Source organism: Paramormyrops kingsleyae, chromosome 4 (genome assembly GCF_048594095.1).
Source record: "Paramormyrops kingsleyae isolate MSU_618 chromosome 4, PKINGS_0.4, whole genome shotgun sequence".
NCBI lineage: Eukaryota > Metazoa > Chordata > Actinopteri > Osteoglossiformes > Mormyridae > Paramormyrops > Paramormyrops kingsleyae.
Genome location: NC_132800.1, coordinates 12,449,326 through 12,465,476, shown reverse-complemented (window position 1 = coordinate 12,465,476; position 16,151 = coordinate 12,449,326). Strand labels below are relative to the sequence as shown.

The 16,151-nt window shown below is 39.6% G+C and overlaps 2 protein-coding genes across 3 annotated transcripts in view; both read left to right on the top strand.

Annotated features, from left to right (window-relative positions):
• LOC111846089 (CD276 antigen-like) overlaps positions 1-1,600 on the top strand; it is a 19,310-nt gene extending 17,710 nt beyond the window's left edge. For both annotated transcript variants that reach the window (XM_072710692.1, XM_072710691.1), the window contains one exon: positions 968-1,600. In XM_072710692.1, coding sequence (XP_072566793.1) covers positions 968-1,095 — 128 coding nt within the window. In that variant the 3' untranslated portion in view covers positions 1,096-1,600. The remainder of the gene's footprint in view (positions 1-967) is intronic.
• The window catches only part of LOC140588728 (uncharacterized), a 462,332-nt gene that overhangs the window by 430,457 nt on the left and 15,724 nt on the right, over positions 1-16,151 (top strand). Inside the window, exons 15-18 of the mRNA XM_072710663.1 lie at positions 10,370-10,483; positions 11,354-11,417; positions 11,599-11,827; positions 13,265-15,014. Coding sequence (XP_072566764.1) covers positions 10,370-10,483; positions 11,354-11,417; positions 11,599-11,827; positions 13,265-15,014 — 2,157 coding nt within the window. The remainder of the gene's footprint in view (positions 1-10,369; positions 10,484-11,353; positions 11,418-11,598; positions 11,828-13,264; positions 15,015-16,151) is intronic.

The window sequence follows — 16,151 nt, the reverse complement described above, 5'->3', positions numbered from 1 at the left end:
CCATCGTGCTAAATTAGGTGTGAATGGGGCCTCCTGGCCCACTAAATGTTAATGAGGCCGCCTTTTCAACTATGTGCAAATACGGCCGACCTGGTCAAATGCATGTAAATCCGGCCGCCTTTTCAACTGTGAAAATCCGGCCGCCCGGTCAACTAGGTGCGAACGGGGCCGCCGGGTCCACTTAATGTAAATGAGGCCGCCCACTGCCCTACATTTAAATGCGGGCGTACCGGTCAACTATGTGCGAACGGGCCCGCCTGATCAACTAGGTGTGAAAGGGGCCGGCAGGCCCACTGAATGTAAATGAGGCCGCCCGCTGTGCTTCCTTCATTAACCTTATTTATATTGGCATTATCTGTAGATAAAAAAATATGTGCATGTCTATGAAGCTGTAGAGAAGCCTTATTTTTTTTTTCCCCCAGGTTTTATTTACTTACTTTTTATTTTGCATGTTCTGAAATATAGTTTATCTTTTCGTTGCCCTAGGGCAACGTTCTGCGATAAGGGGTAGATTTTAAGAGGCTTTCTTGACAGTGTGTTAGTATATTATTGCATGTACTTTTGCACATTGTAAGCACAATGTTTTTTAAATTATTTTCTAATTTAATTTTGCCTCGTTTTAACGCATTTTGGCAGAAAATGGACACAAGATTTTCCTATGGGAGTAAAACTCAGGATCAGCATGTTAGGGATATCCCATCAGACAGTGAGATAGACTGCAGTGACAGTGAGGAGGAGTGGAATGCAGAGAAAGGTTTGAGCAGAAGTGAAAGTAGGTTTTAAAATATTGCTTCTCTGGTTGTCATTGAACTCATTTGTATAAACAAATCAAATGTGTTGATAAATTTTTAGATGTCATTCAAATGAAATAAAGGTGTGTGCAGCAGACAGGGTATCCAATACAGTCATGTAAGCTTTAGTTGTGATTGATGTATTTTTGTTGACGTATATGTATATATATTTATAGACGATCAATACACCAGTGATGAAGAGGAACATGACGATGACAGTCTGCCTGAAGATGACAGTAGTTCTTCCAAGACCCCTCGATGGAAAACATGTCACACCATTACCTCTCCTGTGCAAGCCACTTAACCTTACTGTTCAAGAACTTGAACAGTTCTTTGCCACTGTGCTCCATATGTCAATATTTGGTCTTCCAGCTACTCGCATGTTCTGGAGCCATAGTAGCCACATTGCACATGTTGCTGATGTTATGCCTCTTGCACGATGGGAAGCCATCAAAAATTTTGTTACTTTGCATTGCTCTCTGAGCATTGTATTATGATCTATGAAGACATAATTTTCTCTGTGGTTTTGTATCAATGTTGCACAACTTTGCCCTTAGGCAACAAAAGATCATTTGGAGAGGGGGGCGGTGAAATAAATATGTACATACATAATCAATAAAATGTCCCAAAATTAACCAATAAGTGATGTGGAATAATTTCTTATCATGTACCATCAAATTGTGTGCGGTAGAGGGTTAATGTAAATGCGGCCGCCCGCTGCGCTACATGTAAATGCGGCCGCCCCCCGGTCAACTAGGTCCGAACGGGCCCGCCTGATCAACTAGACGTCAATCGGGCCGGCAGGTCCCCTGAATGTAAATGAGGCCGCCCACTGCGGTACTTGTAAATGCGGCCGCCCGGTCAACTAGGTGCGAACGGGCCCGCCTGATCAACCAGGTGTGAATGGGGCCGCCGGGTCCACTTAACTGAGCTGACGGTTTATTCGAAAGACAGTGGCTTCGTTATTATCACCATCATGGCAGACGTGAGAACTAAATACAGATACGGAAACACAAAATCAAGCACATTTACTTACAATATTAGCTAACAAACATTGAAATTCAAATGAAATATAAACATAAATAACAATAAAGACAGCTTAGAGAATTCATATACAGTTAACACGAACCTCAGTTAGCATTTACATTTACATGGCTAAATACAACAAACTTAACTAAAACTTAATTAACACATACCTCGTTGGCTGCTTACGGAAGGATTTAACCTTTTTCTTAACCCTTTACTTAAAGTTCGATGCCGAGCACACAAACTGGTTCCAGCAGCAAGCGAACTGGATAAGTGAAAACGTGCTTTTCTTCTAAACGTGTCTCAAAAATCCATTCTGAATAAACAAACAATGCAGTTTACATGCTTCGTCCTTGTTGCATTTTTCATTAAGATAAATCTAAACTAATTTCTGTAGTTCAAACAACTTAGAATTGTAGTTGAGAACGTCTGTTACAATGGCTCACGTATTAAAAAATAGTCGGGTTTAAATCGGGCTCGGGCTCATAATTACAGTTAATGTGTCGGGTCGGGTCGGGCTCGGACACAAGGTGCACGGGCTCGGGTAGGGTCGGGTTTAATTTTTTGGGCCCGATCTAAGCTCTAAAGTGAAGTAGGTGAAAAGATCTCAAAAAGCAACACGTCCTGCCACAATCTAAGGAAACTCAAGGACAGATGAGAAACAAAGTCACATAATGCCATAGGTCACAAGTGACATCACCATGTCCCTGGATGAACAGTGTGACCAGAAGCAGCTGGGATTCACTATGCAAAGGGCAAAATGTACCACGATGCTTTTGCACTAATTCGTAATAGAGAATTTAAGAATTTAAAAGGTGCCTGTAATTCAGCGCAGAAAAATAACGGGAACAAAAGTGTAAGGGCCATTCCACCGAATGGGTGCCATTTCCGTCCCCAGGAAATTTCATGTATAAATGTGCACAAAAAATAACTGTAAAATACATTTTATTATTAAGCATAGTGTCTTGTACATTGACCTAATTGCAAAATTAAGATATATAATTAAAAACATTAACAAAAACTACCTAGAACACTGAAAAAGTAGCATTTGTTACCTGTCCCCGCTCCCTAACTATACACTTTACCTTGAAATATAATTATTAAAATCCTTCAGAGATTAAATTTTTTTTGCATTGTTGTGTGACTCCAAATCCCATCTATGCTTTGAAAATATTTTTTTCATAAGAAAACCATAATATTTAAGTTAAAATACACATTTTAGTTGTGTCCCTAGATTTTCACTCAGTCCTGTTACCCTACCACATTACCCCATCTGAAAAATTTGGAACATTCCACAAGTCACATGTTCAACAGGAAGTTGCATCTGTTGGATCTTCTGAAGGCCATGGGTAGACAAAAAGTAAGTTCCCTCCTTTTTTTCCCTCTGTATTTGATCAAATTTTAACTATGACTGAGGAGGTCAATCTCAATGTTCTGTCCTGATACCTAAATTAATTCTTGGATATTATCTGTTTATTTTTAAAATACAAATTTTTGGTAGATCACTAGAATGTGCTCAGTGTTCTTGTGCTATTAGCATAGCCACCATGTAGTTATATATCATGTTTTTGCTAATTCTATACTAAAAACTCAGTCCTGTTACTTTCAGTCCTGTTACTCATATAAAGAGTAACAGGACTGAGTGCCAGTAACAGGAGTGAGTAGAGCCCTCTGGTTTATTGATTTATTAGTGTGAATATTAGTCAGTGTAATACTATTCAACTTTTAAGTTTTACAGTTGAACTTACTGAATTTGTTGAGATTTAAGATCAGTTTCACAACGTGGATACCATACTTACAGGGTGCCAATCCACCCCTAAGTGCTGCAGAAAAGCAGCGACGCTATCGTGCTCGACGTGATGCTGACCCAGAGAGGAGAGAAAGATATTTAGAGAAGGAACGAGAAAAATACAGGGAGGACCTAGAATCAGGCAGGAAGAAAAGGATCAATAAACTTAGTGAGAGAGAAAAGCGCAGACGACGCAAAAAGTGGAGGGAAACATACCATAGAATGAAGGACTGGAAAGAAGCTCTACAACACCTCATCACCCCTGCACACAGTCCCCAGCTATCAGCAGCACAAGCTGTAGATCCACAACCAAGCACTTCCAGGTGTAGTTTATGAAATGGGTCAAGTGTCAAAGAAAATGTGCAAGGGATGAAATAGGGCATGTGTTTGTGTTTGTTGCAATGTAATAAAGTGTTGTGCATAGGGCTGCAAACCTTGGAGGCAGAAACCTCGAGCAGAACCAGACTCAAAAAAGACTTGATTGCATTATAGTATAAACTTCTGCTTATCAAGTCACAGAGATAATGCAACAGTGCATTTTAACAACTGCAGTGTGTTATTTAATGTGATGCACATGTGTGTTTTAGGCAACATAATCAAGGGCAGAGAAGAAGACGAAAAAAACTAAAGAATCTTCAGAAGCAAATTCAAGAATTACAGGTTCTGTTGAAGAAACAAACCCAAAAAACTGAAAAGTACAAAAAACAAGTCCAGCGCATGAAAAAGAATAATGCTTCTCCACGCACAAAAGTAAAAAGGCAGATGAGACAGCTTCCACGTGCGGCCATTCAGAAGACACTTTTGTTTCATGAGTCTATGTTACAAGACATCCGAAACAAATACAAAGCAGCACAGGGGGAGAGGGAAAGGCAAATAATTTCAAAAATAATAACAGGAAAAGTTCTGAAAAAGTACAGGCTGCAACGCTTGGCTCAAAATTCATTGGGCTTTTCAAAGAAAAGATGGAAAAGTGAGAAAAATGGGAAAGTTAACTACACCTACCAGCGGAAGCAGAACAACAGGGTTGGAGATAGTTTGTTAAGCAGAGTGAGAGCTTTCTACTCAAGGGATGATGTGAGTCGCATCACAACTGGGAAGAGGCAGACCATCACTTGGAAGAAAAACAAAAAGCAAAAACGGTTCCTTTTGGATACCATGAAAAATTTGCACATGAAGTTTTTGGCTGAAGAAGAAAGCTGCATCTCTTACTCACTCTTCTGTTTGCTTCGACCTTTTTGGGTTGTTCATCCAACTCTGAGTGACCGGGACACATGCATGTGTAAGATCCATGAGAATCTGGGTTTTATTGTGCAGAAGCTGCACCACTTGAAAGTGATCAGCACCATCAATCTGCATGACCTTGTGAAAGTCATCACATGCGACACAGAAAACATTAAGTGCATGTACGGCGAATGTTCTGAATGCAAGGACCTCTCTTGCCCAGTCTCAAGCCAGTACAATGCAGAGAGTCAAGTGACTTATCTCCAGTGGGCAAGAGTGGATAAGGAACACAAGAATGACCCCACTGGCAAAACATCTAAAATCATAATCAAAAAAGAGTTCCAAACCACACAAGAAGAACTGCTGGAACTGCTGAACCTGCAACTGCATAGGTTTAAGAGACACACGTACAACATCAATAATCAGTTTAGCCTATACAAGGCACTGAGACATGGCTTGAAAGCACATGAATGTCTAATTCATGTTGACTTTTCCGAAAATTACCTCTGCAAGTACAGCACAGAAATACAGGCAGTTCACTTCGGAGCATCACACCAACAGGCAACACTGCATACGGGTGTGTTTTATGTGCATACATCCTCCCGCCCGATGTCCTTCTGCACAGTGTCCCCCTCAAGACAAAAGGGCCCACCAGCAATTTGGCAGCACTTGTCACCAGTGCTAAATTACGTGCAGATTGCACATCCAGAGGTCTCCACCATCCATTTTTACAGTGATAGCCCATGCACTCAGTATAGACAGCGAGGGAATTTTTTCATGTTTTGTACTGAGCTGTTCAGGAGAGGATTCACTGCTGGGACATGGAACTTCTTTGAGGCGAGCCATGGGAAGGGTGCCCCAGATGGTGTGGGAGGAGCCCTGAAGAGGAGGGCTAACAGTCTGCTCAGCAAAGGGACAGACATTCCTAATGCTGCAGAGCTGTATGCTGTGTTGCAAAAGGCAGAAACAACAATCAAGTTGTTTTTTGTCAGTGAGGAAGCAGTTGAGAAGGCAGTTTTGGAGATGCCCAATGATGTGCCACCAATTCCATACACCATGAGGATGCATCAGGCAGTGACCATAGCCCAAGGAGAACTGACATACAGAGACGTCAGCTGCTTGTGCACAACAAAACAAAACCTGACCTGTGACTGCTTGAATGCAAAGCATTTCACGTTCAGTCATCAACAGACGGCTCCCACAGCCATGGAAGTTCAGTGGCAAAGTCCTGAAGTTGTTGGTAAATGGTGTATGGTGAAGTACGAGGGTGATCTATACCCTGGCATCATCACAGATACAAGTGAAACACATGTTGAGGTCCGTTGCATGCACAAAATTGGGGTCAACAGGTTTTTCTGGCCAGTACGTGAAGACATGCTTTGGTACCTTTTTGAGGATGTTTTGTGTATCATCCCACCCCCGAGGCCAGTCACAGGTCGCTATATGGAAATCGAAAAAGAGCTCTGGGCCACACTAGAGAAGATCTCTTAGAAAAGGCCAGACAAGTTTGTTTTCACACACACACACACACACACACATGCACGCACACGAGCACACATGTCTTTGTTACCGAGTGTTCATTCCTGTTACCGAGTGTTCATTCCTGTTACCGAGTGTTCACTCCTGTTACTTGATTATTTTTCTTAAAAAAAATAAAGATAAACCACTTTTTTTCCAATTATGTTTGGTCCATCATTTATCCATTTGTTTAATAAATTACATGATAAAAAAAATTAATCAATTTCAGGTTTGAGTTTTCTTGAAAAGATAAAAATGGCTTTGCATCTTTTAGAAAAATACAACGTGCATGCATATATAGTGATTTTTAAGTCATAAATATCAATTATTTGAACATGTAGTCAACCATTTCTTTAAAATAAACACTTTCTTGAGAGAACCTCAAAGGAATTAGTTGACATGCTTTTAAACATGCTTTTTAAATGTCACATGAGTTTTGGTAACAGGACTGAGAAAAATGTAACCATCTTCGGCTTAGAAACCTTGTAAAAGATTAAATAAAGCTGCCTGAGATTGACCAATACATATTTTGAATAGTTAAATATATGTATTATTAGATTCAGAGTTGAAAAAAGTTTAATTTGGAAGAGTTACAACAAGCAAATGGCACCCATTCGGTGGAATGGCCCGTAAAGCAGCCGCAGCACAGCGACTATTGTGAATAGTAACTCGTGATCTAATGGTGGTTAAAGTGTAACTGGGTGTTTGACGTGACGTGTGATTTTAATGTAACATAGTGTAAATACTTACCAAAATGTGTTTTTCCTTATAAACATCATGTATAAATGAAGCAAAGTACAGTATATTATGTTGTAATTTTAGTTTTGGATGAAAAAATTTTTTTTTAGCATATTTATTTAAAGGTTTTAATGCCAAATGTCCTGCGGTGTGACTGTAACATGAATGACACATGAAATGTAAATAGCAATAAAATAAACCAGCAACATTTGAGATAATTCATAAAAGCTTTGACATTAGTCTCAGATATTAACTTAATAAAAAAAAGTTTTTTGACATGCAAAAACATGATACGGTAATATTTACAGCAAGTTAAATTTTGTAACATAAATGCCGTCCTGCAGTGTGACATGCAAGTCAAGTTTTTAAATGGGCAGTTGCATGGACAACTATAGGGGTCTTCAAGACAGGCCCCCTACCAGGAAGTAACTCAGTTATTGGAGAGTGCTGTGAAAGTTAAAAGTTGAGTATTAATCTCTTAATATTTGAACAGATTTCATTGTTTCTGTTAGACAATGTTTGTGTCCATTTACGATGTCCTGTGGTGTGACGGGCCTTATTAAAAGGGAAAAAGTTTGGTTTAAAAAAAAAAAAACTTATATTAAGGTTAAAAGCAATATTATTAGTCAGTTAGCATTAGCCCCAAGGTCAGTCATGTATAGAATGGGATTAAAGTGGCCACAATGCTGTTAATGTCCTGTGGTGTGACATTCATGTCCTGCGGTGTGATGTGCTTAATGCAATGTATTGCTAGAGCCTTACCTGTTATTTTTAAAATTCTAAATAGATGATGTATTTGTATTCATGTTTATTGCATATAGATGACCCACAATCACTGATATTTATTTTTTAAGTGTTTTTAAAGTGCTTTATGATGTTTTTAGGAATGAGCAAAGAGAGGACAAGAAGGTACCGGGAGAGGTTAAATCAGGATGAAGCTAGGCGTGAGGAGATCCTTAGGGAGAGAAGAAGAAAGTATATAAGTTGATATAGGGAAAGGGAGTTTTTGAGGGAGTTTGAATATGATAAAAATGTTGCACATTAAAGGAGAAATCCAGTGTGAATTCAACCTCCAATGCACTGTACGCATGTTATTCACAGTATTCATGTTAAATTCATCAAATTCATGTTAAAAATGGTTTAAGAAAGATTTTCTAGATAATAGATAAAAATGTAAAATGATAAAAGATGAAAATGGAAATGAATTTTATACACTTTATACAGTGATCAGTTTATGGTAAGCCTATTTGTTTTTGGTCTGTTACACTGTTTTAATAAAAACTAATTTCATTACATTCAGTTTACTCTCATTATTGTTGCGGTTTTCTATATAGCCATATGTGCCCACTTTTGCATAGATGTTTTTAGTCAGGTGAAAAACTTAAGATACTTAAAATTGCGTCCTGTGGTGTGACAGAATGTCCTGTGGTGTGACGTCACTTTAAATGCAATTAAATGCCTTTTAAGTTTGATCATTCATTTTTATTGTGATGTAGCCTTTAAAACATTGTATAATTTAACTATCACAAGAAAAATAAACAGTGCATTAAGACTTTTCTTCATTTTACAAAATATTTCTATGCGAGTGAGTGAGAAAAGAAGGTGCAAGTAAGGAGTGGAACTGAAAAACAGCTGTGAAAAATAAGTGCATGTTGAATTTCAATAATGATTTTTATAAAGGGCTTCTTAAACTTTAACATATGTGATCTGCAGTTGAAATCAATAATATTTGTAAATTTAATCTTTACAATAGTGCTATGTCACACCGCAGGACATTATCCGTCTGTGGCTGTGAAAAAGGCATAGAAAAAAAAGGGGAAATTCTGTAAACCACTAACATTTCCCAAACCTTAAGCCTTTGAACATTATAATTTCATACATTTTGTCCAGAAATTGGAATATCAAAAAAAAAATAGTGTTTCACCTCTATTTGTCAAGTACCCAACTGCAGAACCGCGTTTTATATGCACAAATATAATGCAGAATGTGCGTTATGACAGAATTAGGTGCCGGCGGGAGCTTGTCCCCTTTCGCTTATCGTTTATTATTAAGTCACATGGAAAAAATCCCCTAAAACGGTCCGCCGTGCCACTGAATCCGTGCCCATTTCTGCTTCCTCATTTGACACGAAGTGGATAATTTCCTGTCTGAAAATGAAAGTGATTTAAAACTGGAATCGCCATTTTGTCAAGACACACGAATAAGACTCTGGAAAAAAATAAAGATATTTTTCATTGCCAGGTAAGATTATAGTTAACAGACTGAACTAATAATAAAATTAACATGTATGACACACTTATATAGAGCGGCGGTGCCACTGATTTAATTTAAGCGCTACTTCACTTTTCTGTCTTTCTCCTTTAAAGTAAAACGTCATTTTGTTATTTCTGTAAATTGTATATTTATTGCCAAAGCATTTATCAGTAATACAGTTAAGATGTGTTGCATTGCATGTCGATCTAAGTGCTGAGCCTGAATTTTGTGCTGGTGCTCCTAAAATTTTCAGTAACTTTCTCAGTACTAGTGGAGAAAGTCAGTCTGCAGCCCGGACATGAAATGTGTCAGAGTAACAGAGTGGAGACCCAGTGCGCTGATTCGGTGTAAAAGTTCTGAGTACTAGATATTGTTTATGTATGTCACTATTTACCCTTCATGTTCACAGAGGCCCCAGCAGGAATCATCTGGTCTGGATCGGCACAAAAATGGAGGAAGCTGCTTTTGAAATGCGCCCCCCTGTGGTGTGTAAGAGAAAGAGCACTGAGAGGTAACAGTGTTACAGCCACTAGCATGCATGTCTCTCTGGGTCTATAGTCAGGCCATAACATAAAGTAAACTGGGCTCCTAGCTAGGGCTGGCTCAGTGGGCAGCACTGTAATATGTGTAGCTTAATAAAAAGACCTCGACATCTTCTTTCTTCACCTTTTTTTTCCACAATCAGCCAGTTGTTTTATACTAGAGGCGAGCAGCAGATCATCCCTCCTATGCAAAATGGCCACATAACAAAAATAAACAAGCAAACAAACAAATATATAAAAAGGAGAAAACTACCAAAGACCCGTCTAATGATGTAGCTTTTAACAATGATACTAAACCTACAATAATCTAAATTATAGGTGTGACTATTTCATATTAAAGTTAACTGTAAACTAGCCTGTTTACATCAAGAGCTTCACAGCATATCAAAGTACATGAAGGCAGAGCAGAAGCTAAACTGCAGTGTGATGCCGTCCCCATTGTATGAATTATATTTATACCATGAGGGTTTGTTTCCTCTCGCTGTCCACAGTGTCCTGAGGGAGAGAGCAGACTCCCCTGTACCCAGCTGTGTTTCCATGAAGAGTGACAGGTCAATGGGACTTCCAATCACCTTCAGTGAGGGACCTTTTCCTACAGATCAAAGGTAAATGTGCATTTAAACAAACACTGTTTAAAACACTCAAGCTCTCAGTCAAATGGCAAAGAGACACATACAAGCTATGAGGAAAGAAACTTTATAATGAATGCATAATTTTTTAACTTGTCAAATGCAGTTGTCTTTGAGAATTTAAACAGATGTTCTGTCTGTATTCTGTCTGTGTTCTACACTGTCCAGCCAAAAAAAGTCGCCATTTGAATTTAAATCAGCAAATACTTAAAAGCCAATGACTGGGTCAGTTTTATAGCTCAGCAACGTCATGCAGCAATAAAGTGAAGTCAGCTGAGAGCCTGAATCTACTGACTGGCCAGGTTATCACATCAATGGATGTTTTCTTTTTATTTACTCTGTGGTTAATTGATACATAAGTAATACGTAAAGTCTTACTATTTAACCTGATGTTTTTTTGAGTTAAATCTGCCTACTTTTTAGAAATGAAGTATAAAATGTTTTAAATAATATGTCCAGTGCCAATTAAGATAAAGGGTCTTGTTCAGCATCTGGTGCAGAGTGGTACCAGGCATGATGCATGTGTCTCTGCCAGCATGAGCCTGATGCTGCTTCCTGTCCAGCTGGGAGTTAAGGGCTTTGCTCAAGGACCCAAAGACATGTGACTGTTCTGCTGAGGCTGGGAATAAACCGGCGACCTTCTGATCACAGGTCCAGAAGCTTACTCTGCTGAGCCACATGCTGCCCCCCTCAAACAAACCCACTGTCGCCTTCGGCTTGCTCTCTGGGGGCATTTGGCAGGGATGATGTGAAGCGCTTTGAGACAATATAATATTGTGAAAATGCAAATCACAAAATAAATTTGCATTGGATTGAATTAGATTAACTTTTCTGCCTTATTCACAGAGACCAAATTGAAGAATGCAGTTCAGATCTACATGATAAATCGGGTTTATCATCCATATTGGAGGTCTGTATTTGTTGCTGATATGTTTTCTTAGCTGTTATGTGAATTAGCTTATATTTTATACAGCTGAATGATAAGAAATTCATCCTGTTAAAGGAAATATATTTAAAACTATGATTCACATTTACAACTTTGAAAAGGTTTGGTGCAAGTAGCAATAATTAACTGTGACTGTTTATTTTAGTCACTAGAGGAAAAAGCCGTAAAGTTCCTAAAGGATGAGCTGAAGAAGTTTGTGAGGTACCTAGATCAGAATTACCCAGAATGCTCTGAGCCTCAGCTGGAGGAGGACAATGACCTGGACAGTGATGGTCAGATGCAGAAGACCTGTGGCAGAGAGGGAGCTCTGAAGATCACACTGTACATCCTGAGGACCATGAAGCAAAATGATCTCGCTGACATACTGGAGAAGAGTAAGAGCCTCATAACATTCTGTACATGTACAGTACTGTGCTAAAGTCTTAGGCAGCCAGAGAGAAGGATCTTCATGTTGGTGTGTGAGCCAATCCAAAAACATTCCTAAAATCACCCCAGTGTTTGCAGAAATCGTACATCCATGTATTTTTTGACTTGACCACTAGCACAGGTCATATGGCTAATCAATATCTCATTGACATTTTTACTAATTTAATTAGTGAATGAAGTGAGCTGGTGGTGAAATGTAAGGAGCACATGGACTGGCTGTGGTGCCCTGAGGAGGTTTGGGGGCTGAAACGATGCTTTAGGGTTTTTTCTCCAGAGCAACTTACTTCCCAGATAAATGGCTTTAAACTCCTGGTGTCAATCGATTAAAAAATAATCCAGTTAATCACAATAATAGGTTGTGATTAATTATGATTAATGACACATTTAAAATAGTGGTCGGCTATTTACTAGTATTTTTTGGAAGATGAAACAAATACATGTGTGGTCTTGGAACAAAGAAATGCAGGACAAACTGGTGAAAGGAATCACACGTTTTTTTTTTTTAATATGACATCTTGGTTTTGAGGATTTATGACTTAGAATTGGAATTCTGGCTTTACAAAAAACAATGCACATACTATAAATATAACTCATCACATAATGTACATTTTTCTCTGACAGTTTTCACCAAGAGACCCCCTACCCTCTGTTAAAATGGTTCAGTCTCCCGCTCTGGGCTGCATTTCCCAAAAGCACAGTTGCTGACTTACATAGATAGGAAACACGCCCCCTGCTGGCAGACGCTCTCTCACAGACCCGTAAGCAGAGAGACGCCACACTAAACCACCATACTAGCCCTATAATGCGACGTGACGTCACACCTCTGGTCCCGATATACACGCCCCCCCAATGTTAACACTGTAGCGCCGGTGGGAGGGCTTCCGTATAGCGGGGGCCTATTAGCATATCCCAGCATGCTCGCCGGCCATGTACATAGCCCTGTTGTATTTGTTATTGTAAATCCTTGTGCTGTTCCCCATTGTCCTGTGTGCCCTTGCCTGTGTCTTGCGTGAATCCTGCCTGATCCTCACGTGTCTTTAGTCATTATATAAATTACAAGACCTCTGACCCTGGATCAGTGTACAGGATTAATTTACATTAAAAACAAAATACAGCATTATGGTTTCCTGATTAATCGCATGCATTAACACGTTAATGTTGACAGCATTACTTTAAACATTTTCTTTGTCTGCCTAACACTTATGCACAATACTGTATGTGGTGTTACAGTAAAATTTGTACGGTAAGACTACATTTCACATTTGTCAAAGTTAAATATCTGGACTTGTATGTGTAAAAAAGTCTGTTTTTGGAAAATATTCTTCCTCTCATACTGATCAGAATCACAGTAAGAATTAATGCATTTTCCTCACATTACTTTTCAGGACAGCTCATGCCGCAATATCAGCACAGAATCAAATGTAACCTGAAGCAGAAATTTGAGTGTGTATTTGAAGGGAAAGCTAAGGAAGGACAGCCAACACTTCTCAAAGAGATTTACACAGAACTCTACATAACTGAAGGTGGAGCTGGAGGAGTCAATGATGAACATGAAGTGAGACAGATTGAAACAGCATCCAAGAAAAGGCGAACAGAAGATACTACAGTCAAGTGCAATGATATATTTAAACCCTTACATGGGCGTGTGACACCTATCAGAACTGTACTCACTAAAGGGGTGGCAGGTATCGGGAAAACAGTCTCTGTGCAGAAATTTATTCTCGACTGGGCAGAAGGAAAAGCAAACCAGGATGTTCACTCCATATTTGCTCTTCCTTTCCGGGACCTGAATTTGATTAAGGATGAATACAGTCTGATTGAACTGCTTCACCGCTTTGTCCCAGAACTGAAATCACTTGAATCCACTCAGCTGTTTAAGTACAAAGTCTTGTTCATCTTTGATGGTCTGGATGAGTGTCGCCTTCCTCTAGATTTTCAGAACAATGAGGGCTGGTTTGATATAACAGAGAAAACGTCACTGGATGTGCTGTTGACTAACCTCATCAAGGGGAATCTGCTTCCATCCGCTCTCCTCTGGATAACCTCCCGGCCAGCAGCAGCCAATCAGATACCTCCTGACTGCATCCACCAGGTGACAGAGATTCGAGGGTTCAGTGATGCCCAGAAGGAGGAGTATTTCAGGAAGAGATTTAGTGATCAGAGTCTGGCCAGCAGGATTATCACACATGTGAAATCATCAAGGAGCCTCTTCATCATGTGCCACATACCTGTGTTCTGCTGGATTTCAGCCAGTGTCCTTGAAAGGCTTTTTAGTGAGACTGACAAGGGAGAAATTCCAAGGACGATGACTGAAATGTACACACACTTCCTGATCTTTCAGGCAAGTTTAAAAAAAGACAAGTATATGAAAAACTATGAAACCAAACTTAAGCAATACAGCAAGAAATTCCTTTTAAAACTTGGCAAACTGGCTTTTGACAACCTTGAAAAAGGCAATCTCATATTTTATGAGCAAGATCTGACAGAGAATGAGATTGATGTCACTGAAGCTTCAGTTTACTCTGGAGTGTGTACAGAAGTCTTTAAGGAGGAATATGGGTTGTATCAGGAGAAGGTGTACTGCTTTGTGCATCTGAGCATCCAGGAGTATCTCGCTGCTTTATATGTGTTTCTGTCAAACTCATCAGCTAACCTGCTGAAGACTGCAGTGGATCAGGCATTAAAGAGCAAGAATGGACACTTGGACCTCTACCTCCGCTTCCTCCTTGGCCTCTCAACAGACTCCAGTAAGACTTTGTTACAAAAACTACTGAGACAGACAAGAATCAGCTCACATTCCACTTTTAAAGGATCCTTAAAAAGGCTACTGGGACAGACAACAGCCAAATACATCAGGGAGAAAATACACGAGAATTTATCTCCAGAAAGGACCATCAACCTATTCCACTGTCTGAATGAGCTGGGTGACAATTGTCTAGTAGAGGAAGTACAAAGATACCTGAATTCAGGAAGCCTTTCAGCAGAAGACCTCTCACCTGCACAGTACTCAGCTCTGGCCTTTGTGATGCTGATGTCAGATGAAGAGCTGGATGTGTTTGATCTGATGAAATTCTTCAGATCAGATAAAGAGCACTGGAGGCTGCTGCCTGTGGTCAAGAACTCCAGGACGGCTCTGTAAGTGACGTGGGGATGGGAAATCATGTCTGGTCTGGCAGTAATACATGAATATTGTTTGAAATGTCTGATGAATATTATTATTTTGATCATCTTGACTACAGCTGTTTCTATAGCAGTAGCTGATCTGGACCATAGACTTTATAAAAACTGAAGGTAGTGATGTAGTAACAAACAAAAAAGTGACGTTTCCGTTCCCGATGTGTACTTTCCCACCAATAACTACAACTGCAGTTATATATTAACATTGTTTAAAGTATATCATGAAAATGTAACATTTATTTCCCCTGTGAATTAATCACGAGGCTGGATTTTTTTTCTCCATGACAGTCTGGAAGCCAGATTTTATATTGACTGTTAGTCATGTTAGTGATGTAGTAAAGTGACAGGTTTTCCATGACCGTCCTTTGTGTGACAAACAGCCAAGAGCCAGAATTTCACAGAAGGTTCGGACTCTGTGCCCATGAGTGGAAGGCCGCTGGTTCAGATCTCCTGGCCGGCAGAGTGATGTCATCACTGGGCCCTTGAGCAAATCCCTTAATGCCAATCACTGCAGGGGCACTGGATGCTGGTCGACCCTGCGCTGTGACCCCAAACTTCCTCTCACCTGTGTGTGTCTATGTGTCTCATGGAGCAGAATGGGATGGGTGAAAAGACAATTTCCCTATGGGGATAAATGAAGTATCACTGTTCATAAATATTTCTTTTAAATGAATGTTCCTTTCAAAAGCATATCTGATAGGATTGGTAGTCCAACAGTTAGGGTTTTGGTGATTTTATAAGTTCCCAGGTAAAGCAATTTAGGATTCCACTCACAGGATCAGGAATTCAGGTGTCATTTAAAAAGCATAAACTCCTCTGGACATCATTCAAATCCCACATAAACACACACACACACACACACACATACGTATATCTCAGGTAGGAACTGAACCCGAAGCCTTAGATGGTCGGCTGTAGTGCTGATCACTGAGCCACAGCGCTGCTCAGAGCTTTATGAAAATACTTATGCAGATATTAAAGAGTCTAAGTGTAACTGGCCCTTTAAGATCATTAAACAGCAGTGCATTAAAAATTGGTTTGCAGTTGGTTACAGAGTTTCAAGGACATTGAAACAACAAGATAACTGATATATTT